Here is a 25,047-nt window from a genome sequence, read left to right as displayed (position 1 = left end):
CCGTTTCAACTCTTTATCCCCTGCGTGTGCCGAGCTATCGCGAAAAAAAAAACGTGTTGGGGGCGGCACCCCCATCGGCCGGCGAGAATTAACGATAAATTATGATATATGCACTAACAATAATCGATAATATACCATGGATGAAATCGCTGGTCTGCACCAAGCTCACCTAAATGACCTAACCACCGCTTGGAAGTTGGAACGGTGCCTACCTATGAATCTAAAAGTGGCTTCGCCTGTGTGATGTCATGATTGTCCGATCCTTTTCTTTTACAGCATGCTTCGGTGTATTCAAATGCGCATAATCTGCTGAGATGTGTGCCTAATGCTGACACATTAAAGACGCGCGCGGCGGGCCGTGTCGGGCTGGGGCAGACAGGATGGCTGCCATACACACACTATTCAACTCGCGGCCGGTGATATTTATCCCCTCCCATCCCCTGCTGGATTGGGTGGATGGGCTGTCAACCGAGCCCTTACTGCGGCTCGTTTCATGCAACGTCGACCATCGATTCTACGCGCTACTTTGTTTAGCTTGTTTTCTATCGCTGTCATAGGTATGTTCGTGTTGCTGTGCATTCACTCGCCTTTTATATGCAGTTTCACTGCAATGGTGAGTCAGAATGCACAGTGCACACAGACATGAATGTCCGAGGATCAGCCCTCCGGACACACAGGCGTCCCTGCACGGCTGGAGGCGGCCGATGGGGGCAGTGTCCGCTGGCCGGCGTCTTCGTCAGACCAGACGTTCCCGCTGAGGTCGGCGCGCCGCCGCTCTGACGTCACTGGTCCGCCTGATGACGTCAGAGGTCGCGGCGGGAGGCCGGCCGCCACGGCTGCCGGATGTCTGCCGACCCCGGATGGCCGGGTGAGGATGGTATCCGCCAGCGTCCCCGCTAAGGACACCTCACGGTCCCATCCGGTCCACGAGCGCGAGCTAGTGCCGTTATGATGAATTGGCCAGCGTTACCGCCCGGCCAGGGGTGCTCTGGTGTGGAGGAGCCTTGGAGAAGTCCTCATTTCTCACCGTGCAACGCCTTACTGCGACGCTTATGATCAACAGAAAAATGAAGATTGTTTTTTCGCAGCAAGGCGGATTGGCGTTGATTTACTATGAACTTTACGCGCATGACTCCATCATATATACCTACGATCACAGCAGATCAGCTTGACTCAAAGGCTCACCTGTCCGCCCAATGACTCGGGAGTCATTTCTTACGGCATTACACTGGCTGCAGTGGACGCACAATGAATGAAAGCAGAGGATACACGTCTCGGGCAATTTCGCTAAGACGGCTGTGATATCATCCTCGGCAAAGGCCGACTTGTGGCGGAGCGGGCGAGTCAGACGCCGGCTTATGTCGAGGTTCCGGTTTTCTGTCATCGTCAGTCAGCTGGCATAGACTTCGCTCTGACTGGTATGCGGAATGCGTATTGAGTTTATAAACACCCAAATGAGGCGTTTGGAAGATTTGTGCGTGCACGAAAATTTTAATCTGCGGAGCACACACATTTAATTTTTGATTTTACTTAGCCGGTGCTAAGTACCTATCTGTTCAATCCAGACTTTTTCCCTAAACATCAAAGACCAGCTTGACAACGAAACATACCTATATTTGCTTGTCAAGCCACTGCTTGTCAAGTTTCTTAACTAGTTACTTGTCCAATAAGTACCTAATGGCCGATGGGATCTGATTTCTGAAAGGCAAGCCTTGAGATGTATGGATCATATCAAATATCTATACCTAATATCATTATGCCATGGTATCTCGAAATTGCTATTTTCTTAAGGTGGTCAGGTCAGTGATCATCTCCAGAATAAGAAATGATCCATTCGATTACCTTCTGCCATCATTAAACATTCCTCCCGATAACACCTCTTTTGAACATCGGCTCACCACTGCACTGTCACCACCTGTTAGAGGTGCGCTTTACCTGGTGGGGCATTCCACGATAGATCGTACCACTTTTTTCCAATTTGACACCCTCATCTCTCGGATTTTAACGATAATTGGTCTAAGGGGTAATCAGGGGCTCTGAATCCTTCTGTGACAATTTCAGGCTAATCCGATGAGTAGTTTTTGAGTTATAATGTATAACATGTTTTGTATCTTGCGTTGCAGCGCCAAGTTTGGCGGGCTGTAACTCTAAGACGGATAATCCAATTGCCAAATACTATACGGCATTGATTTTGCATTGAAACAAAAAATAATATGCATTTTTAAATTTTGAAATATAAACTATTTTTGATATATGAAACATCGAGTTTCCCTTCATTTGCATTTTTATGCCTTTGGGACCATTTTTTTGAATTTTTATTTACTTAAAAACATTTTTGGATCATTATTAAGTAGTGTGCAAAAAATTAGGAAGGTGTTCTTTCTATAAATGCACTTATTTTGCGTCACCGTAATGGTCTCGAATTGTGATTTCGGGAAGAGAGCCTACAAATGGCGTAGTAAAGCTGCCTAGTGACATCACTGGTTACTGAAAGTCCAATTGAAGTCATTTTTGCCTCACGTTTGCATTGTTGACTTTGCGTGACGTCATTCGTACGTCACTAGGGTCATAAGAGTTTTTCGTCAATAACTCTCGATCAAATTGAGCTAGAGAGACGGGAAAGCTACCAATGGACTCGGGAAGACCTTGCGAATCGAATGATGTGCAATATGATCTCATTCACCCAGCTTCGTGGCCTGACCCGACTGTTACCATCTCTGTGGCGGAGCTGTTTGTCCAGCGCCGCGCTGGTTGGCTTTGCCGCGGACTCGGGGCGGTCACGTGATGCCCGGGGGCTGGCTGCCGGCTGGGCCGCCCGGTCGGGGAGCCGAGCCAAATACACGGCAGTGTGCTGACCCGAGGTCAGCGACTTAAGCTGACCTCACCAGAACAAACAGTATACCATTCGACGCGCCGGAGCTAGGCAAACACAAAGATGCTAAAATCGGGGCTCTGCGACCATATGTTGCGAAGTTATCTACCAAAAACCGGACCCGTAATTTGGGTCACTTGAAATGACCTCAGGGGTCACCAATGAACCCGAGACCTTAAAATATGGTATCATTCGATGCATCTTGTAACGGCGCACATGCTCGTTTTTTCCGCAAGGTTCTAGCTCCATTAGAGGCGAAACGGCGAGCTGGGGTCGTACCGACCCCCCGGAAACCCATTTTGTATGCATTAAAATGAGGAACTTATAGAAAGAACACCTTTCTAATTTTTTGCATGTCGATTTTAAATGACAACTTTATTTTGAAGAAATAAAAATGGCAAAAATTTTGGTCCCAAGGGCCGTTATAGACAATTAAAAAAAAAAAATATTATGACTTTTTTCAATATGTGAAGCTTTTCTTTTCAATTTTAAAAAAGCTGTATTAATCTTTGATTCATCTTTAGTTCAAAGCTGTTTACCATTTGTTGCTTGCTTAGCTCGTTTTTGAGTTATAGCTCATCAAACTCGTCCTTACAACCTGAAGTTTAGAAAATATTATGCAATGTAGCTCAAAAAGTTTTCATCTGAGAAGTCTGACATTTTGACAGGTGTTTTTGGAGCCCATGATTACCCTTAGTACCAATTTTCATTCAAATCTGAGAGATGAGGGTGACGGGCCTGGTACGATCTATCGTGGAATGCCCCTGGTCGATAATTAGCCGATATTCGGCCGTGGACGGCGGCTGAGAATCCAGTCAGAGAGGAGGAGCGTCCCACATGCCCTCCCCGTCCGCTCTTGCTCTCCTGTCGACCTTTCTCTGCAGCGGCTCGTCGCAAAGGACCGCACTCCCCAGCGCCCCCTCACTTGCAGAGCGCCGCGGCCGCCCCAGATTGTATCCGCCGGTAAAGAATGGTGGTACAGAGAGGCCACTCGAGTTCCCAGCGGTGGGTGACGGCTGCAGGACGGAACTGACAGGTTACAACAGCCCAGGGACGATTTTTCGCTGATTTAACGGTAACACAGTGCCGAAAGCATGGGACGTGGTACCTAGTGTCCGTCTTTTTGTCCTATACGAATTTCCTTTGATGACCATGGAAATGAAGAATTCGAATTCTTTGTCAAATATGGTGAGGTTGGTATATTTATATTTGAATGTGCATGTGTTTTGCCGGTTAGATGAGGTGCACAGCTGCACAGTACCCCATCCAAGAGCCTTATTCCATCTGTGGTTACCACTGTGTCCATTGTCAACCCACATAACTAACCTAATAAAAAGATGGTCGATGGTCATTCAGGGGTGTCAGCTGCCTATAGCACTAGTAATCCCAAGCACCAATAATAGATTACCAACATGGATGCTCTCCTTGACCTGAGCATGTAACGCCTCATCCTTAAGCTGGTTAGCTGAGGAGGGGCATTCAACATTAATCTAACACCCCGGGTGTTCACTGTCGGTCTCCTTTCGCAACTTCAGCATGGTTTTGTCTCCCCTCGCGCATGGGATAAAACGGCCTAAGATGTGTGACACTCCTTATTGAGAGCATGTAGACTGTGGTGCGCAGCGCTCGCTAGTGTCGTAAACTACTGGATCATGGTCGGGAGGACATGCTGGACACTGCAGGGCACATGGCCGAGCGGGACCTGCTGGATCTGATCCAGCTGCTATGGCTTGTCAAACTGCTACGAACTTCTGCGCAATGAAATATTTACGGCAGTATAACCGGGTTGATGCACCTGTTGAACCAGTCTTGCGCCGAATTAGGAGTAAAATCTTATAATTTCCATAGAGCTGTTGTTTTCTTACCTTTTGCATCAGTTGTCTTGTTTATAAGCTACAACAGCAAACATATTCGGACGGCGTTGATCTTTATTGCTATACTTACAGCTTGAGTTGATTCAACTAGGGGCTAATATTCATCTCCCTCTTTTTTAAAACGGTTGACAAAGTCCACCGGAATAGGTATAAGTGGGCCAATACACTGCGTATTGCGAAGTGCATGTAGTCACGACTCACAAGCAATGACGCAAAGCCCAGACACGAGCGCGGTGCCCCTATGCAGAGCACAACAAGGATAATCTTGCATCGGATGGATGACCTGCTGGGAACAGTGCTGGACCCCATAGATATCGTCGCACCGAGCAACTGTATCTCGAAAGGTTTGCGTTGTCTGTTTGATGTCATGTACTTGAAGTTTCAAAAATGAAATGTTGGATCTTCTAAAGGACCAAAACTAATGAAATTACGCCTTAACCCTATTCCTGGCGGGCTCCGCCGGGACAAGAAACTGGCGGGGGGGGGGGGCGATTCGGCCCCCCTTCAGATCTAAAAAACTACACATCGCAGCGACAAACGGCGAACGGCGTTTGATAGGTCGTTTAAAGATCTACAACTTTTACATAAAACATTTTAAGGTCAGGTCAATATTGGGGTCACCAGAGGTCATCAACGATAAAATGTTTTGGAATTAGTTACCTATATAACTTTTAAACTAAGAAGCATAGAGACATAAAACCAATCATTTTTTGTTGCTCTCGCCGAGGCGATGCGAAATAAGTATGTGATGACCTTCACAGGTCAATTTGAAATTTGACCTGAGGTCAAGGTCAGGTCATTCATCAATGAGGTTGTGGGGTATGGTCATGCTGCATACCAAACGACGCGCCTTGACCAGGCGACAGTTTGGTACCACTTACAAGTCTTTAGCACCATCATGTCGTGATTTATTGACAGAAAAACGATTTATGACGTCACATGACCTCAGATGACCTTTGCCGGTGCCCCTGTCAATAAGCGGCACCAGGATCATCACCGATGAGATAATCTTTTATAATACTGAAAGAATTGGGTGGTTTTGACTCGTTTACACGAAGCAGGAGGCGTTTCAATATTTTCCCATAGGCTTGCAATGTAAAGGTCACGAGTCTGGCCTGACCTCAGGTCACAGATATGAAAATTCTGAGATATACAAATTGCACATACTGGTACCCTAACTAAAGCCTGAAGAGAAGAAATTGATCGGTCAAAAACTCTAGCTCTGGCGTGATTGCAAACTTTTCTGAGGTAGGGTCACCAAACTGCCTCTGGTGACCTGACCTGAGGTCAGATCAACTCAAAATTTTCAGAAATGTTGCGTAAAAGCCTTTTAGGAAAAGTCAGAAAATTTGAGCTTCCTAGCTTAAAGCGTTTGGGAGAAATAATCAAAAAACCTCAGGGGGGGGGGGGGGGGGCTCCTGAGGCCCCCCCCCCCCCGCCAGGAATAGGGTTAAGGTAGGTATACCCAGATAGAAGGTACAGCTATGGTGATGCATAATAGAAACTAAAAATCGAGCTATTAACATCACTTCATAGCCGATTATGCACAATGTTCCAAGTTTTAGCTAAGGTCGGGGAGCAGGCACTTATGGCTACTTTTGCCTCATTTTTTATGCTTAATGGTTTTATTATTGTGTTGATACTGTGGCCATGCTTGTTGGTTTTTTATCTTTGGCTGTTTTAACTCGCCTCTGAATGAATTGAGCCGGTCAAATTTGACGTTGGGATATTTAATGGAAATAATAGAAGCAAACGAATGTTTATTGCTCATGCGCATGTGTTTATGTGTTTTTAAGAAAGATACACACAATATCATGCCTTGCAAAAGATCAAATTTGTACCCGTAGATGATTTTAGAACACAGGCGTTACTTGTATCGCTGTTCACAAAGATGAGCGATTTGCATGACTCACGACGGCTTGCCTTCTCACTTGGATTAGGCATGAGGACAAGTTGTTGACTCACTGTGTTCAACTTCAGGTAAGTGCTGACACATGGCAGAGTCACATTTCACACTGCCTGGTTAGCCGAGTATCAGCGGTGTGCTATCCAACACCCCCGTGTCACCCCAGAGCCACTGCTGTGTGTGTGAGAAGAGAGAGAGCCCAGGCGGCCGCGCCGGACGGAAAAGCCCCCGACCTTAGCGGACACAGCAACCGTGCGACCGGACTCGGGCGCCAAAGGCAGGTGATGGCTTAATTCTTCAGAAAACCCGGTGGCTGACCCTGAAATGCAGTGATCTAGCTTTTCTGCGGCGGTCGGCAGTGGCGGGTATATAAGCCATGTGCCGCCGGAGACCGGCATCAGAGCAGCAGCCGATCACCCCACTGAAACACCATGAAAGCCGTACGTGCTCCTGTGTCTACTATAATCGTTTGATAGAGCTCATGACCATGACAAGGCTGTAGTCAGTCCTATAGTTGTTGAAACTGTAACAGACTTATGTGACTTAAACGAAATCGGTGCGCATTGTTGATGCTATATTTAGCCGAAGTTGGGATAAATGTACAAATTGATGACACTGTGACACTTTTGGAGTTACGGTCACCGTGATCCGTCTTATTTTCAGATCGTTCTCCTGTGCTTGGTGGCTCTCGCCGTGGCGGACAAGAGTGCCCGGATTGTCAACTACCAGTCGGGCATTGAGGAGGATGGATCGTACGCCACTGAGTGAGTTAAACGTGCTTATAACTCGCTTGTAGTATTTAGGCGTGTTGACTTAAGTAGCTTAGTAGCTTGTGCGAAATATTTGTTTCAAAAACATGGCGTGTGAGCAAATAGCTTTGATGAATTTCACAATGAATTTGTTACAAATTTGATGGTACTTCATTGCACCAATATTTCGTTGGAAAGTTCATATACCCGTCGCGTCAATCGCTACGTGACTATAAGCAGCTGCTTCACCAGCCAGTTGTATGTATATGTGTCTAATTTCGATTTGAATTAAATTGGAACGGTTTCATAATGGTTCGAGCCTCGGGAAGCTATTTGCCGACTCAGGAAACAACGAACTTTATGTCGTGGCTAAGGAGTCCTCAGTTGCAGAAGTAAACTATCCATCAAACGCAGAAAATTAGTTGAACATTTGCCCATTTTGGGCGTAAGAGATAATTGTTCCAATAAATCTGTCCCGGCCAACAAAACTGGGCGACCACCATGGATCCATGCACATCACAAAAAAGCAATCACAATCCTCGCTTCTTTTCATTATCCTACCGATGACGGTCAGGCCTTTGTCATGTTCCCTTCTCTGCATGTCCCGTTTCTGTGCAGGTAATATGCCTCGCACATGACTGCTTTATTAGGTCTCAATGAAGTTAATGTCGAACCATTTGTAACAAAATGAAAGCATGTTGATGTATTTAAGCTTACAACAGCTGCTTCAGTTGTATCACAGGTTCCTTCACCAATTGATGCCAACCGTTCCATCCTTACAGGTTTGAGACGACGAACGGTATCAAGGCCAAGGGAGACGGCATCTCTTACCCCGGCAACGCACCCAACACCGGAAACTACGTGATGACCGGCTCGTACTCTTATACTTGGGAGGGCGTCACATACACTGTGAACTGGACGGCCGACGAGAACGGCTTCCATCCGGTCGGAGACCACCTGCCCGACTTCAGTCACACCCGGGAACACATCGGCTTCGTCGATGATCATCTGTAATCACGGAGAGATGTTCCGTGATTCTGCTCTGACCAAAAATCTATGATTGATCTACATTAGTGTTCCTTATTTATCCATGCGTAAATAAAATATACGTGAGCAATGATGTTTTATCCTGGTGATAGGCTCAGTTTTGGCTTTTGAGAGCGCCACGAGTGCCAGGTCTGTGCCGAGCTAGCTCAGCTTTGAACCCTTTGAAGCATCATGCATATTTAAAATCAGTAGTTTTGTTTTCGGGCAGGCATTGTATTTTCATGATGATGTTTGTTCCTTTGGTTTCTACCAATTGGACCACAATTTTTTTTTTGTATATGAACTAGTTTTTTTTGTTTTAATTGTCAAGCTCATAAACATTATTTATCTTTCTTTCTGAAGCCTCGATTGAATTCTCCTGCGAAGCTGTAGTACGTCTGCCTACCATGAGGAGCGTTTCAATTCAGCATCGCTAGATGTAGGAAGCTCTCGTGCGTCATATACTCCTTGCGAGAGGTGACGGACGGTGTCCCCAGGACAACTACCCTTGCCGGATTGCCGCTGGCACACTGCGGTTACAGCTCTGTTTGAAATTGGACATATACACCTGAACTGTCCAGTCCTGTTCCTGCGCTGTTGACGGATGTCAAACAGCTCAGAGATTCTGTCCGCCAATCTCCTCCCACGAGACACGCGTCTGCGCGCCGGCCAGAGGTCAAGGTCAAGGTGTTTGACCCCGCGTGCAATGTCTGACAGATAATCCCATAATAAACGCCCTGGGTGCAGGACATCGGACGCATCTTTGACACACGACCCCTGCCTTGACCTCATTCCGACTGCGTTGTCTGCCAATTTCTGATAACTGCCGCCCAAGTGCGAATTAGAAAAGGCACTTAGGTGTTGGCGGGGCACGCTGTTATGGACCCTGTGGCCCAGCCCTAGGTAGCAGCGACCGTACATTAGTTTGGAAATGGGCGGGTTGACAGTCATGACTGTCTGCAACGGAGTGTCCTCTAACAGAAAGTGTCCAAGGCACATGCAACACATTACACAACTGCGGGGCTGGATGGGAAGCATTACTTGGCTCCGTGAAATCATTTAAAAGATCAGCAAAGCAATGTTTTGATCTATTCGATTAATATTTATTTGAATTGAAGGCTGCCTTAAAGTCAGGGAAAAGCTGCTACTATTTAAATATATAAGCTATTTTATATAAATGCATGTCAAAATTAGTGGTAATAGGGTCCCGTAAATTCAAGTTTGGCTGAGGAAAATATATTTTGATCACTTTATGACGGTAACAGTTTTTTATGGCATATTATGAAGTGCATGAAGTTCACATGTAGGACAAAGGACACACATTACGTTGACGAGGACCTTCACATATAACACGAGGGAAACAAGTGATGCACAAGGGACGACGACAAAACATTGACACTAAGTACAGATCAAACAAACACTCATGAAAAATAATGAAACTGAAAACAAATGTTAACATCATCAACACTGAAAAATTGTCGAGTTGCTTAAAATCCGGGCGAAATAAACACTGTCAAATATAGTATGCAGAAGGATCGGGGAGTGGGATGCAGGTCGGTGTCTTCTCTTGTAAGCATCGGAATCTAATATCATGCGGAGTCGTTCTGGCCCCGATTGGTGTTGTTCTGTTTTACTGGAATTCGTCAATACCACCGATGTGTTCACGCGTAAAACTGAAGTCGGGCAGATGATCTCCAACAGGATGGAAGCCGTTCTCGTCAGCCGTCCAGGTGACCGTGTAGGTGACGCCCTCCCATTCGTACGAGTACGAGCCGCTCCTCACGTAGTTGCCAGACTCGGGGACGTTGCCGGGGTAGGAGATGCCGTCCTCCTGGGCCTTGATGCCGTTGGTTGTCTCGTACCTGGAGAAGGTAAGATAGGATAACGTAAAAGAAAACAAGAAAAAATGACTAAAACACAAAAATAATCTGCTAGCTGCAAGATAAATGCTGATGGATTTCCCATGGTAGGTAAGCGTCAATATTCGGCCTGCAAATGATTTCTATGAATTTCAAGCAAAATTCTGCAAGCAACACAGTATCACATATGTATTAATGAAATGGTTTCCAAAATTGTTCTCAACTCATGCTAGTTAGGCCGGACAGAATCAGGCATTTATTTGCTTTAAAATAAAAGCCTCGGTGCGCCACTTACTCGGTTTTGTATGATCCATCCTCTTCAATGTTGGATTGGTAGTTCACTATTTTAGCCTCTTTGTCAGCCACGACCAGAACCACGGCACAGAAAAGCAGAACCTGAGAACACCGGGCAACGCTGAGTTGGCGGCGAATGGCACGGGCATGCTCTTTTAGAAATAAATAGGTCTATGTAGAACAAAATTTTAATATTACACTTCACTTCCAACCTCCAATTTTACGGTTCTACGCATCACTATCGCACAGACAGCACACCACAAGCACAGATGGAGCGGAGTCGGACTCACGATCTTCATGTTGGAGCACTGGTCGGCTTTGGGGTGATCGGGTGTTGCACTGATGCTGGAGTGTGGTGTCGGAGAGCTTTTATACAGCATCCCCCGCCTCCGATGAGAGGCTAGATCAGAGAGGCCAAGGGCCGTCTGCCAATATTGCGATGTAATTAGGCTGCCTCCTGCCTATCTAAGTGGTCACTTACCCAATGGGGATGTGTCTGAGTAGGCAACACTCGATATCTGGCTCCAAACAACTAGCCAAGCGGGGGAGGAAGCTAATGGGGCCACGTCCTTGCCAGGTGAGACCCGCGGACACATTTCTGATCCGGGATTAACCACTGCAGTTACATGCATATACCGATCTATCAGGAAAGGAGGGACGAAGAGCGTGATGAACATATTTTTTTTATATATTTAACGTAGACCATGGCCAAAAGAACTTTGCTTGAATTATTTTACATATGTGAGTTATCGATAAGATAAACGATGGTCAATCAACAAAACGTTATCCTTCATTTTTCCTGTCTTACTCGTTATGTGCTCACTCTCCAGGATTCAGTGCTACAGTTGAAATTTGGACGGGTTTTAAAATGTACTGCTGTCGCACTTCCTCAGGCTCTGTATCGTGAACTTCTTTTATTTGTTTTTTTTTTGTTTTGTTTTGATGTTTGTTTTTGTGACTATGTGAATACTTTAGTGCCAGCTCGATATTTTACGTAACTTTCCGATCAACAACAGTTCAATCCAGAATATCATTCGTTGCCTGTCAACACCCCCATGTCCTTCAATCCCTCGCCCCTGACGGCCACGACTCGAGCCGTCTGCCCGGTCGAGAGCCTGCCTCAGATCATGCAGTCATGGATTGCGGAGCTAATCCGATGTCGGTGTGATTTCCGGAGAGCGGAGTACCGTGTTTCCTCTCTGTGGGCTGCTCTGCTGACCCTGAATTCCTGCGCTGATCTGGTTTGGTCACCTGGGCAGGGAGTGGACTATATAAGCGCGCCTGGCCCGGTCTGTGACATCAGTGTTCCGGCACCTCTGATCACGGCACCACCATGAGGACCGTGAGTGCTCCAGCTGTGCTCGTGTGCGGTGATTCGGCTGGTGCTCACAGTGCGCTATGTGTGCTCAGCGCGTGACCCGTGCTCCGCCCGTGCTGCGCCTGTGATCTGACGGAGAAACCGGGCTTATCGGACTGTGATATATACTATTCGGTGCTATATGCGTTGGAAAGGCACCATTGGGCGTGAAGTCAGCCTTTGATGAGTGATGATCGCTGACCATGGTTATTTTTAAAAGATTTAAAGAGCAAAGAGAAGTGCTAAGTGGAAGTGGCTAAACCGCGAATGCTGCTACCCGTGACATGAAGTCATTTGATCAAGTAAAATAACCGTACTCTCATAATTAATATCCAAAATTCGTAATAAAAAGGCCTGATAATTCCGAGGAGCTTTCGGCTTACGCCTTCTTCAACTCGCTTTCAACAGCCACCTCTCAACTACTTGATTATATGTTTAAGCATGTCTCTCAAAACAATGCTAACAACAATTCAGACATGAAGTCATTCATCAATCGAGAAGATGGTGATGCCATCATTCCCATTTCTAGTTACAGCCATCAGCGCTCAGTCGTTGTGTTGTATTGTGTTGCTATATGCTTGTGAAGTCCTAAAATTGTATCTTAAGTAAAAACAAAAATTTCGGTACTACATATTCAAGCAACACAAGCAGCGCACCAAAATGGACAACAATAGTAGCGGGATCAAACAGAATGTGGGTCAAAATTGTGGGTTTAGCCTTCTCGCACGCAGCAAAATGGCTAAAGATAACTTTAGTCTTAACTTTAGCCGTTACTTGCGCTGAAGAGAAGTGTTCGAGCACCTTTGAAGAAGTCTCCTTACGTTATAGTTTTCATATAAAACTTTAAAAAAAATGTTGGACTGACTTATACACGGTAACATTGCCCTGTGGTGTTTGACAAAAACTCTTCCTCTCAGGTTCTGCTGATTTGCTTCATTTCTCTGGCCTTTGCCGATGAATATGCCAGAATCGTGAACTACCAATCCAGAATTGATGAAGACGGGGCATACAAATCCACGTAAGTTCGCTCTAATAACGTCAATAATTCTTAACATTTAGTCCAAATAACTGTCTCCTGTGAGCAATTTTTTCACGTTTCTAGCTATTACGTGCTTGTGACATAAAGAAGTGGTGATGGATTATTTTTCCTATTGAAAATCGCATTTGTGTGACATCAGCGTTTTGCAAGGTTATTTAGAATCGTGGTATGTGAATGTTGTAAAGCTATTGGAATCACACTGATTGTGTTACAATTATTGTGTAATATAAAATAACATTTCTTGGTACTTGTGTACCAAGAAGCCATAGTGCCATAGTGGAGATCTATTCAAGAACACCTTACGGACTGATACGTTCTGTTTTTCCATGCAATACAGGTTCGAGACGACCAACGGCATCAAAGCAAGCGAGGAAGGCATCTCTTACCCCGGCAACGTCCCCAACACCGGCAACTACGTAAGGAGCGGCTCTTACTCGTACGAATGGGAGGGCGTCACCTACACGGTGAACTGGACTGCCGACGAGAACGGCTTCCACCCTGTTGGGGACCACCTGCCCGACTTCAGCCACACCAGACAACATATCGGCTATGTATCCGACTATGAATAACGCGTAAACAATTAGACATAAAATGGTGTGGCAGCGGAACGTTTGGTGGAACTTGTCTTCGATATGAGCTTAAGTGACGTTGTGTAGTCATGTGCTGGTGTCCTGTCACGGTCAACTGTGTAAATACTGTGTGTCTTTCAATGTTATTTGTCGCCATCAATGCTGCCAATAGAACTCCGCGTGCCCCAATCTGTTTTTTTTTCCATTGATGATTTATGGCTCTTTGTCCATTCTGAATAAATCATTTAGCTGTCATTATTAGGCACACCATACTTCATAATCGAATAATAGGTCAAACTTCCGAGTGAATCGTGTGTCTTCTATCGTAGATGGAAACATACGCAAGAATTAGTTTGTCAAAAAATATGTAGGAATCCACCTTTGACTAATTGCATTCCCTTCATTCGTATGTTTTAATGAGGTAATGTGGTTCGATATGCAACACTGAGATGTTTTACAAGGCTGTATTTTCTTGCGCCACTCGCTCCGGGGTTACGGTTTCATAGAAAATAGGGGCTGAATGCGCAATGGTTATTGTCCCGTGATGGATTTGGTACGCCTGGAACCTATGCTGTACCGCAAGACACGGCGCCCCGCGAGGAAGAAAAACTGAAAAACTGACACATGGCAGAGCCAGACTCACCTGAAAACTATATATGGGGATCACGATAGAATAGTAGCTGCCAGCTGGTTTCTGTTCCTCTCGTCGCTCGTCGTGTTGAAGTGCTGCGGCAATAAGGCTTTTTCTTGCTTTAACTTATTCTGAATTTTTTTGGGTAGTAGATTGACTGAAAAGTCTAAATTGCAGCATTTCCGTGTTTCTCCTGATGATATAATCATTTGTGCGATTGACGGAATCATTTTGCGATTTATTTTTCCCATCCCATCCTCCAAGCTTTCCTATTGCCATTGAAAGCCTTCTAAAACGAGCTGTAGCTTTCACGTCATTCGATTTTCTAGGGGATTCTCACCACTGTTTCCAAGCATCCTACGTTATCGTCAAGCGTGCGTTGAATTAACCTCACAAAGAACGTCACAGGGGGAACCAGGAGTAACAAGGCTTAATCCGAAGCGTACATACCATGACCTAACCCGAAATAAATCTGTTTAAGCACTCGGATGCTGCCATTAGTCAGTGTACGGCGGCCACTGTAGATCAGACTTACGGCGGCCTCCCAAGGTAGCGACCTTGCAGAGCCGCTGGCGCAGAGCACTAACAGCTGGGAATTTCTGGCGGCGTTAAGCATCCTTGGTTTGTGTTCGAGTATATCGTATAATACGCAATCCAAGAGCCGAGATAGGTCTAGGTGTTTCATCTAGTTATTAAGAAGTCAGTTCCAAATATATGTGAAATTTATATTGCCAATCTTTTATGTATTTTTTGTCAGTTTTTCTTCGTAACAGGATGAATCATTTTGTTATATCTATGACCACGTTTCCATGGGCATCACTGATCCGGATCAGTAAAAATGAATCAGCTAATCCGGTATAGTTAGACAATATATGAATATGAAAGTAAGAGATTAACTGATTATATATAAGCCTAATCCACTTGGATTTATATCATGTAACGAAGAGTTCGAGAAATATAATACGATTTAAATTTGCTGATCCGGATCAGGGATGTCCATTGAAACGGGGTCTATGTATGCTTCTCTGTTGTGGACTTAAACCCATGCGTATTGCGCACGATATTTTACCCCTATTGGCATGCGTGTGATGAAGTGGAATGACTACAAATAAGAAGTACCATTTTTCAACACCTTGTATAATCTTTATTTCGGCTGTTCTTCTTGCAATATGACACCATGGCAAGTATGGTAGTATCTGATGATCAATTTATTGAGCTTCAAATAAAGTAACATTCGTAAACAGACATTCTATCACACACATGCTCTCGATGCCAACAAGTTCGCACTTCACCATTAAATAATAACTTCCTAGCCTACTCGTAATCCGACACACTCCCGATGTGTTCCCGGGTGTGGCTGAAGTCTGGGAGGTGGTCGCCGACGGGCTGGAAACCATTTTCGTCGGCAATCCAGTGCACAGAGTAGGTGACGCCCTCCCATTCGTACGAGTAGGAGCCGCTCCTCACGTAGTTGCCGGTTTCCGGTAAGTTGCCGGGGTAGGAGATGCCTTCCTCGCTTGCTTTGATGCCGTTCGTCGTCTCGAATCTGCACAGAAATATCAGTTGACGGTAGTGTGTTGATAGTATTATGCATTAGGTCGTTTGGTGTTTATGTTAGGTCATGTAATCTTGCATAATATCGTTCTTATTGACTTATGATTGATACAATTTCTGTATTATTTTATTTTTATCATGTATACTCTTATTTTAGCTATTGTGCACTCTAATCACCTTAGTTTCTGACTTCTGTATGCTTTTATTGATACTACTGATGGATTGCTGGTAAAGTAAGAACTTGCACGTGATGGAAGCTGTCCCTTGCAGTCACGTTTGTCGTCACTTACTCTGATTTGTAGGATCCGTCCTCTTCGATTCCAGCCTGGTAGTTGGCAATTCTAGCATCGCGGTCGGCGAAGGCCGATGCGATCAAGCAAACGAGAAGCATCTGAAAAAAGTTTCGGGCTGATATTAAACCAAGCTCCGTGACGTCGGTGTGTCCTTCATCATCATAGGTTTAAGATGCAGGTGCTTACACAAATATGGTAGTTAACGTTTTAGATTAACTAACGATATAGATTATCTTTTTTACCAGTATACTCTTTAAAAAATAGAAATAAACTATACGTTGGAACAAAATTGCCGTTCATTCTCAACACCAGATCACTAAGGTTGCTGTTATCGCACTTTGGACCCGCTGGTCAAACTGCACTTTATCATCACTGCACTGGGTCGCTCTGTGGTTCACTCACGGTCTTCATGGCTGCCTTTGATGAGCTGTGTGAGCGAACTGATGTAGAGGAACAGGAGCTACCTGGTTATATAGTGGCAGCTGCTGCTCGTGCACTCCCGAACCAGATCACTGGCCGGCGCTCAGGGTCAGCTGACCTGCTCGTGCGCGGCCGCCGCCCCCCGCGCAGTGCCGAGTCCGGAAATTTCACCACCCCCTCCCGCGCCCCGGTCATTGTTCGTAGGTGGAAACGGAAACCAGAAAACACATAGACCAAATAGCTTGGAGGCTTCATTGACTGTCGCACAAGGAAGCGGAACGTCATTCCATGCCTTGCTTGTGTAGGAAATACACTGAAGTAGCAGCCGCGCCCATTCAGGTGAAGTGCCATGTTCGACACCCGGGACTGATGTTACATACTTGCTTTTTCATATGGTGAAGTAGTAAGGATAGGAAAAAGGTGCATACAGGGTGATCAGTACTTAGGCGACCATACTTTTTCGTCTGCTACAGAGAAAAAAAGTGGTCGACCTGGCCCTATGAGTGGCAAGGTGGCGGCGTAATTCACTATTGAAATGGATAGTTTAGATCTTTTTCGTTATGCAGGATTGACGCATCGAATAACCTATCTATGAAAGCACTTTGGAAGAACGATTAAGGATTATGACTCTACTGGAAAAGGAAATGATGCGTCAAGTCAATCCGTCTTGTTGTCATATACACATTTAAGTTGTTTTCGTCGCTCTTGCATGCGTCCTTTCCTGTCAAAAGCTGGTGTCGAAAAACTATTAATTATCTTGTAACCCTCCCCGGACCTATTGGTTTTCTACATACGCGCCGGCCGAGGGGGGGGGGGGCGGGTACGACCCCCTCGCCGTTCGCCCCTGGTGGAGCTAGCGCGTCGGGAAAAAAACGAGCATATGTGCCGTTACGAGGCGCAGATATTGATACCCGATTTAAAGGTCCTAGGTCAACGGGTGACCTCTGAGGTCAGGTCAAGTGTCCCAAGGTACGGTTCCGTTTTTGGTGAAGACCTTCGCAAAACACGGCCGCAGAGCCGCGATTTTGGCAGCATCGTGTTCGTCTTGCTCAGGCGCGTCGAATGATATACTTTTTGTTTGGGTAAGGTCAACTTAGGGTGTTGACCTCGGGTCACGGTCAGGTCAGCGCCCCCAGGTCACGAAATTGGTCGAAGGAGGTCATGTCGCACATCATTCGATTCGGTAGGTCTTCCTGAGTCGGCCATTGGTGGCTTTTCCGACTCGCTAGCTCAATTTGATCGGGAATTATTGGCGAACAACTACTATGACCCTAATGACGTCATAAATGACGTCACACAAGGTCAACATTGCAAAAGTGACGCATCAAACCTTGCAAGGAGTGCATAAAATCACGAATCTGTGTGCTTGAGATAGTTGGAAATCGTTCTCAGCGCCAGAATAGCAGTCCTCATTTTCCCCCATTGACTTATAATGGTGAGGTCACGAAAATGACCTAACCTCATATGACATTTTTGGACAAATCCAAGATATACAAGTTGTGAAGCTACTAATGAATACTAGGTCCCGCAAGTTTCATTTCCCTGTGAAAGCTCCTCTGGCAGTGAGGGCGTTGCGAAGTTGCAACATCTAAAGACCGTGCAGAGGTTCACTTATGACGTCATAGGTCAGTGACCTGACCTGACCCGAAAATGCGGTTGGTGTCAAAAGATCCGGCTTGAAGCAAAACTCAGGTATGCTAAGTTTCAGCTCTCTATTGCCGGCGTGTTCGGAACTATCGCTTAACCCTCGGCCGGCGAGGGTTAAGTAAGGATCTAAAATGACATCAAAGTTGTGATGCTGACCGCTGGGCAGGGTAACCGGCAAAATATGTTTGTTCAGTATTCAACAAATTAAGATATTTTATAAATAGACGCGTAATTAAAATGATTTAGAAAATAAGATTGACCCGAAAGGGGCACTTTTTCATTTGTCATTGATTCATAGTAGGAAGGTCGCAAAATGACCTCGCCCTCCTATGTCACGTACATGATTTTTTGATACAAACGTTTCATTTCGTCTCTATCATTTGCTGAAAACGTCCACGTAATTGATATGTCAGTGTAGCCACTAGCCAGTGCAGAGCGTATTTGATAAATGCATACGTAGGATTATCACAATGTGACATTAAAATGCGCTTTATCCATTTTCGTGCTTCTCGATTTTATTCAAAGCTATGTATCTTCAGTGCCCAGTGAGGTATACATATGTATGTAATATCAAGCAGCCGTATACTAATTTACGAGTTTTCCTGTTGTCCTAGGCTCTTCTGTTACAACACTTCCTGCCACCACACACGTTTTCCACTCTTTTGATTCTTTCTTAGAACCGTAAGTCTTACCTGAATATGTCTTTGGATACCTGACCTTGCATATAAAACCTCGCACCTTTCAACACACTTAGCTATGTAAGTCCAAGTATCCTAGCAACAGGACGAAGTGCTGAGGTATGTTTAATAGCCTCGTGGTTAGACACGCACAATTCTTGCACGGATTTGTGTGAAGCCAGACCCTGTTCGTGAGTCACTTACTTCACAGGCATGTGGATGAGGGATAAGTCGGTGGGTATGATAGATATGGAACACTCCGGAAGATTGCCTTGTGTAATGACTGTGTTGCCTTGTGTAAAACTGGTCTATGACTCCTTCGAACCGCTAGCGTAACAAATGGAAGCTGAACAGGTTCAAGTGTTACGCAATTAAACCGGGGAACGAAATGGAGTTATCAGTATGTTCGACGCTAAAATACCGAAGTTTGTTTTGGGTTAATCGGATCGGTTAAGAAACTTGTAAACGAGGGAGACATAGTTAAGATAAATTTTGTCGCAATTAGACAAAAACGTTTTGATCGATTAATTACATATACGTGTACTACGCACATTGCCACGCGTAAAAAAGATTGTGTTGCAGCGGATTGGTTGAGTGCAATCGATTCATAATTTCAAGTAATCCAGTCTTATCTGACCTGACCTAATGTATGGATCCTACCATTGCGTTGGTGAATCAAATAGGCACTTTTTCACATCGAGCTCAAGAAACTGTATTTATGAAGCATTTGTCGCACCTTAACTTGGATTGGGCATGAAGAAAACATAATCCCATTCCCAAAGGTGACTTTTGAATTTATCTTACCTTTATTTTGCGGCTGTTTCTATCAGACTTTGGGAAATTAATATACCTATGAGAAAGGTGTTGGGTCACATTCGAAAACCCTTTCCCTAATGGCTGGTTTGTCTGAATTGACCTAGACCTTGACTTTGCCTTGCTGATTCCCGATTTAGCTTAACCCTCGCCGGACCTATCGGTGCTCTGCAATTTCGCACCGTCCGAAGGGGAGGGGACAGAAAGAACCCCTCGCCGTTTCGCCCCTAATTTAGCTAGAGCTCCACCGATAAACTAACGTGCGAGCTGTTCAAAAACGCAGTGGCTGGTATCCAATAATAGGGTTAAGATCAACAGTGGCCTCTAAATGGTCGGGTCCAGGACTCCTGGGCCGGGGTCCAGTTTTTGGTCTTGTTCATCGGTGTTTAACCGCCCCCTGCTGGAGGGGGGGGGGGTGAGCACATCCTGCGTTTTTGGCTCATTTCATCATGCATCTTTTCCGCACATGCTGTGAAAATTTCAGCCCAAGGTCACTCAAGGTCGGGTCACCAGGTCACATCAAGTGACCTCACCTCCTAAACAGCTTAAACGCCTGCCATAATTACGAAGAGTGACCGATCGCTTTGAAACTTTCAGCCATTGATAAGAACAACAATATGTAGAAGATTCTATCTCGAAATTTTGATATCGGTGACCTAAAGGTCAGGTCAATTTTGCGACCTCTCCATTATAAGTCAATGGGAGAAAATTGACAGGCGCCTCTTTTAGACCAACGTCATTCTAAACACTTCCAGACACCGAATTACAAGTAAGCATGACACACTGAACCGGAAAATGGCACCCGTGACCCCTCGTTATGTTCCCGAGGTCATCTCAGGTCACGAAATACGAATGGTAACTGTTTTTCGCTAATAACTTCTGATAGAGGCGTGCTAGAGCGATGAGGACGTCTTTGGTGTGTTCGGGCTCGACGTTGCGGATAGTGATATGCAACATGTCCTTTTCCGGTCAGGTCATGACCCTGACCGGAGGCCAACTTTTCAAGTTGACCTTTTAAGATCAAATTATGGTTCATTCGACGCGTCTCAACGAGAGGAACACGATGCTGGCAAAAATAATATTGTGACTCGCTTGATTCAAATGTTATTGAAGAGAAACTTGTTTTTCATAAAGACGGCTATTTTTAGTTTTTGCCCTCTGGAAGCTTAATGTTGAAATAAGGTTAAATCTGAGGACATATTTCAGAAAGAGGGCTAAAGGGCTATCTTGTAGCGTTATAGGGCTAACTGTAGCTTTATTGGTTTCCGATTTATGTGCCGGTGTGCCTAAAAATGTTGGAATATGCAACATTTTACCTTTATTGACCACTCAGGGCGGGGCGCGGGTTAAAGATGAAATTTTCTGGGAAAGGCCAATTTGAATTTGGACCTCAGGTCAAGGTCAGGTCAAAGCCGCTTTGGTTAGGAAATTGACGAAGTAGGTCAGGTTGCGTGTCAAAACTCTGAGCTTTTCTGGGTCTGGCTGATAACAATTAACCATGTCGTCTAGAATATACATCGCCACACAGGCTAAATTAAAGGTGTTTTTTTTTTTTTGACAAACTTGTACGAAGTACCTTCAAGTAACATTAGCCGCGTTTACATAGGGCTAGTTGCCAGATAGTAGAATTCCGATACCGAGACATTTATTCCACTAACGACACATTTCAGGCACATTCCGCTGGTTCTGACGACCTATCGGGCCTTCTGGCCGGATAGGTCGTCAGAACTAGCGGAATGTGCCTGAAATGTCTCGCTAGTGGAATAAATGTCTCGGTATCTGAATTCCACTATCTGGCAACTAGCCCTATGTAAACGCGGCTATTCTTAAGTAAGAAGTTAAATTTTAAGTGACCTTTTCTTCGATAATCGTTGCAATTAATATCAAATAACAGCATGTTTAATGTTAATACAAATTACGTTCAATTTTCTTAGGATTGCCAGTCTTCTTTGCCTCACTAACCGTATACTGCTTTTCACATCCATAAAAGCAAGCTTCTATGAGTAACAATGTATTGGTGACAATGACTACGACAACGCTTCACCACATCTCGAGACAACAAACATTGGCGGTGGACAACGACGACCAGGGACGGACCGGGACGCAAACAACACTCTCACGCGGACAAACAGGGAGCACAAGCTCCTTGACGACGACAACGCACGATGGATGAAAATCATGAGGTTAGTGTATCACAACTTGAACGAATGCTACCAGAGAATGCAAGAAGCATATAGTGTATTTGTTTGTTTTATTTTACATGTATTTCCTACTCGTGATCCGACACTGATCCAATATGCTCCCGGGTGTGACTAAAGTCGGGGAGATGATCCCCGACAGGATGGAAGCCGTTCTCGTCGGCCGTCCACGTGACCGTGTAGGTAACGCCCTCCCATTCGTACGAGTACGAGCCGCTCCTCACGTAGTTGCCAGACTCGGGGACGTTTCCAGGGTAGGAGATGCCGTCCTCGCTCACTTTGATGCCGTTGGTTGTCTCGTATCTGTGAAATAAAAATAGGTTAAATATGTAGATGCTCCAGGCAATTATTTGTGGGGCTTCCTTGGTGGTTCAGCTTACGATACGTTGAATGCAACGTTTGCATGTGGTCTTTGGAGAGGAATTAAGCTCACTCTTGGGAACATGCCAACCTCCTGCGTCGCACTTTAGCACACCGTAAATTATCCTTTCACTTCGGTGCGCGCGAGGGTGGCGCTCCAAACAAAACGCGAATATGCAAAGTAATCCTTGACACTGATGCCAATTTAACGTTCCATGCGACATGTCTTTTATGGGCGGTCGGGTGGGATGCGAACCTGGCTAATCCGACGCTGGCTTTTTCTGCCGTTCAAGTTTCGCAACCGTCTCTGAGAAGCCGTCCATGAGGTCACGAGGAGGGCAAGAGAGGGGTGGCGAGGATGGAGGGTCGGGTCAAGCCCGTTATTTTGCAGTCCTTTGGGTCGCGCCCCGTGGCTAAGGTTTACCCGGGAGAGTAGGACGGGGTCGGCTAACGATTGGCGGGAACAGCCGCGCTGCACCGGGGCGCAGCGCTGCACCGGGGCGCCGGAATGCCGGGAAACACGCCGGCTCACTAATGACATACGGAGGACCTTGTCGGCTTGGTATTCGGACGTGCCCGCTACTCCGCCCTCGAGTACCGCGAAAAACACGACACCGGTATGACACGGACGGGACGGGACGGTCCGCCGGGCGCGGCACGAGCCGGACACGTGCCCCGTGTGAGCCGCTGCGCAGTGGACACGATAACGTGGTAATGCCTTTATCTACACTCATATCAGCGTGGTTAACAGGCACCCGCACTACCGGTCACGGCAAGACCGAGACAAATGCCCACTTTACCATAGATAAACCGAATCATGTTGAATGAAACGTGGAACTGAAATTATACGCCTTTTGTACGGTATTTTCACGCTTGTAAAGGAAGGTCTCGTGCAGAACTGACCTGTAGTGAACTGTACTACAAAAGAAAACACGAGAGAGTGAAATGCCTTCATATGCTTGGGTTTGTGGGTTTACATGAACTAACTGCTGCGTGTAAGGTTTAGTTCATATGCATCAGGTAGTAAAACATGGCTTCCTAGAAATTAGTTTGACACTTAAACAGCCTATGCGTCTTTGATCTTTTGACAAGGATTTGTGCAGAAGTTATTAAGCATATCAATCCATTGAATATGACCAATAGTATAGGTGATCATGTTGAGCTTATTATTTTTCAGCGTAACCGAGCTAGAGGTCTCGTTTGTTCGCTCGTATGGGTTACAACCGGAAAGCTTGCTCCGTGGCTACTGTGTGTGCGGGCGCACTCACTTGGCCTCGTACGAGCCGTCCTCCTCGATGCCGTACTGGTAGTTTCTGATCCGGGCTGACCGGTCAGCGACGGCCACTGCCACCAGGAGGAGAGCGATGATCTGTAACAGACGGGACAGACGTCAGCACTTAGAGAATAGCGGCGGGGAAGCGACACTATTTTCCCGAATTATACATTTTTAACGGTGCCAAAAGGCTTTATTTACGTTATAATGCCGAATACATTTATGTGAAACTTTATTCTCTTCTGCTTTGGCACCTGATTCTGTTGGTACCTACTACATAGTATAGTATGTGAATCATTAATTACTGCGCACCAATTTATCCTAATTCGCCGGAATAACAGGAGCTGCTTTTATAGTTTTGACTGGCTATACATAATCTCAGTAATCTGAAAAAACAATTTCACTCAATATTCGATTGAGTAATATTATTTGAGGCGGCCGCGTGCCTTCCCAAGCGTTTTTTTCCCGATGCCGTTCTGTATGTTGTAAGTAAACTGTCCGCCGAAAGCATAGCACGCAACGTAGGTATTGATTTCGCCAACACTCTGAAACCTTTTCAAAAGGTATTTTTACAGAGTGAGCGTTTTTAGTTTCTTTTTAAATTCTAAAAATCACACCGCCAGATTACTGGTAGACTCGAGTCTTCCACTCATGTGTCACTTCTCAGCAAGATGCACCGATATGCGCGAATCACGTCCGAGGTGTAGGATGTAGCACAGAAGGAAGATCTCGGCGGATACCGCACGGCTGGTACGGCACGGCTGATACGGCACGGCTGGTATGTCGAGCACGACCGGCACGGCGAGCTCGTCCATCGGCCGGTCTCGTGCTCCTCGGTCGCCGGGGCTGGTCTCCGCGCCGTCTCCGGTCGTCCGCCGGCGGGCCGCCCCCTGGCCTCGGCGCCCGGCGCCCGTCCGATGGTGGCGACTTACCAGCTTCATACTGGCACGACGCGGACGACAGGCCACCCGGGGGCAGATGCAGGAGACGAGATCGGCGGACTGGTGGCTGCCGACCGATAGCGGCCGCTTATATACGCGACACGCGGCTGGGCTTCGTCCCCGACCCGGCCGGCCCGGCGTGACGAGGGGTGGCGCAGGGTGGCACCGTGGGCCCACCGCAGATTATCAGAGCAAGATGCACCGTCAGTTCCTTCGGATCATGTCACATGGAAGGCTTTGGTACCCGGTCAGCATCTGAATCAAATGATGCAGACATTGCCGCTGTAGAGCAGCGCATACCTGCATCCAAATGCCGATGCAGGATAAAAACACGTGCACAAATTGGACAAACGTTTTATTTTTTTGCCCTTGCAAATCTGTAAAATATGAGCACTGATCAGTATTGTGTGATTTTTTATTTCATTAGCCCCCGATATATTTATTTCACTTTAATCGTTAGCATGATGAAACCAGAATATTGTCCATTTTATTTGGCTAGACAAATTATAAGTACTTAAAGAGCTTGTGCCCATTTCCTTGCAATACATCTGCAGACTTTTGGCGTACTGTCATTTACGCACAGCTTTTCACTATTTTTCAATACCATTTTTCCGAGCTGGCGACTAAAGGCTGACACGGACTCTTTCCGCATTCAGAAAATCGCATGCGAGAGCCTATTCAAATACATCATAATT

General features: G+C 45.8%; 4 protein-coding genes across 4 annotated transcripts; 2 read left to right on the top strand and 2 right to left on the bottom strand.

The window, feature by feature from the left end:
- The first annotated feature begins 6,982 nt into the window (after positions 1 to 6,982).
- On the top strand, positions 6,983 to 8,515 carry LOC122388915 (cuticle protein CP14.6-like). The gene is made up of 3 exons (XM_043380425.1): positions 6,983 to 7,092; positions 7,316 to 7,416; positions 8,184 to 8,515. Exons 1-3 carry the CDS (start codon positions 7,084 to 7,086, stop codon positions 8,413 to 8,415), a joined length of 342 nt encoding a protein of 113 aa, XP_043236360.1. The 5' UTR covers positions 6,983 to 7,083; the 3' UTR covers positions 8,416 to 8,515.
- Positions 8,516 to 8,640: 125 nt separating this feature from the next.
- LOC122388914 (cuticle protein CP14.6-like) lies at positions 8,641 to 10,926 on the bottom strand. The gene is made up of 3 exons (XM_043380424.1): positions 10,871 to 10,926; positions 10,582 to 10,682; positions 8,641 to 10,289 (listed from the first exon to the last, which is right to left on the bottom strand). The coding sequence occupies exons 1-3, from the start codon at positions 10,877 to 10,879 to the stop codon at positions 10,058 to 10,060; spliced, it is 342 nt and encodes a 113-aa protein (XP_043236359.1). The 5' UTR covers positions 10,880 to 10,926; the 3' UTR covers positions 8,641 to 10,057.
- Positions 10,927 to 11,895: 969 nt separating this feature from the next.
- LOC122388901 (cuticle protein CP14.6-like) lies at positions 11,896 to 13,726 on the top strand. Its single transcript, XM_043380393.1, has 3 exons — positions 11,896 to 11,922; positions 12,855 to 12,955; positions 13,314 to 13,726. The coding sequence occupies exons 1-3, from the start codon at positions 11,914 to 11,916 to the stop codon at positions 13,543 to 13,545; spliced, it is 342 nt and encodes a 113-aa protein (XP_043236328.1). The 5' UTR covers positions 11,896 to 11,913; the 3' UTR covers positions 13,546 to 13,726.
- A 7,849-nt stretch (positions 13,727 to 21,575) lies between these two features.
- Positions 21,576 to 24,413, bottom strand: LOC122388885 (cuticle protein CP14.6-like). Its single transcript, XM_043380374.1, has 3 exons — positions 24,344 to 24,413; positions 23,407 to 23,507; positions 21,576 to 22,081 (listed from the first exon to the last, which is right to left on the bottom strand). Exons 1-3 carry the CDS (start codon positions 24,350 to 24,352, stop codon positions 21,850 to 21,852), a joined length of 342 nt encoding a protein of 113 aa, XP_043236309.1. The 5' UTR covers positions 24,353 to 24,413; the 3' UTR covers positions 21,576 to 21,849.
- Between the last annotated feature and the right edge of the window lie 634 nt (positions 24,414 to 25,047).

Source organism: Amphibalanus amphitrite, unplaced genomic scaffold (genome assembly GCF_019059575.1).
Source record: "Amphibalanus amphitrite isolate SeventyFive unplaced genomic scaffold, NRLGWU_Aamphi_draft 000338F_arrow, whole genome shotgun sequence".
NCBI classification, from domain to species: domain Eukaryota; kingdom Metazoa; phylum Arthropoda; class Thecostraca; order Balanomorpha; family Balanidae; genus Amphibalanus; species Amphibalanus amphitrite.
This window is presented reverse-complemented; position numbering and strand designations above follow the sequence as displayed.

Coding starts and splice junctions, on each gene's coding strand:
- LOC122388885 (XM_043380374.1), bottom strand. Junction 22,082..23,406: donor GACGGCTCGTACGAGGCCAA/GTGAGTGCGCCC, acceptor TTTATTTCACAG/ATACGAGACAACCAACGGCA.
- LOC122388915 (XM_043380425.1), top strand. Junction 7,417..8,183: donor GATGGATCGTACGCCACTGA/GTGAGTTAAACG, acceptor CCATCCTTACAG/GTTTGAGACGACGAACGGTA.
- LOC122388901 (XM_043380393.1), top strand. Junction 12,956..13,313: donor GACGGGGCATACAAATCCAC/GTAAGTTCGCTC, acceptor CATGCAATACAG/GTTCGAGACGACCAACGGCA.
- LOC122388914 (XM_043380424.1), bottom strand. Junction 10,290..10,581: donor GATGGATCATACAAAACCGA/GTAAGTGGCGCA, acceptor TACCTTCTCCAG/GTACGAGACAACCAACGGCA.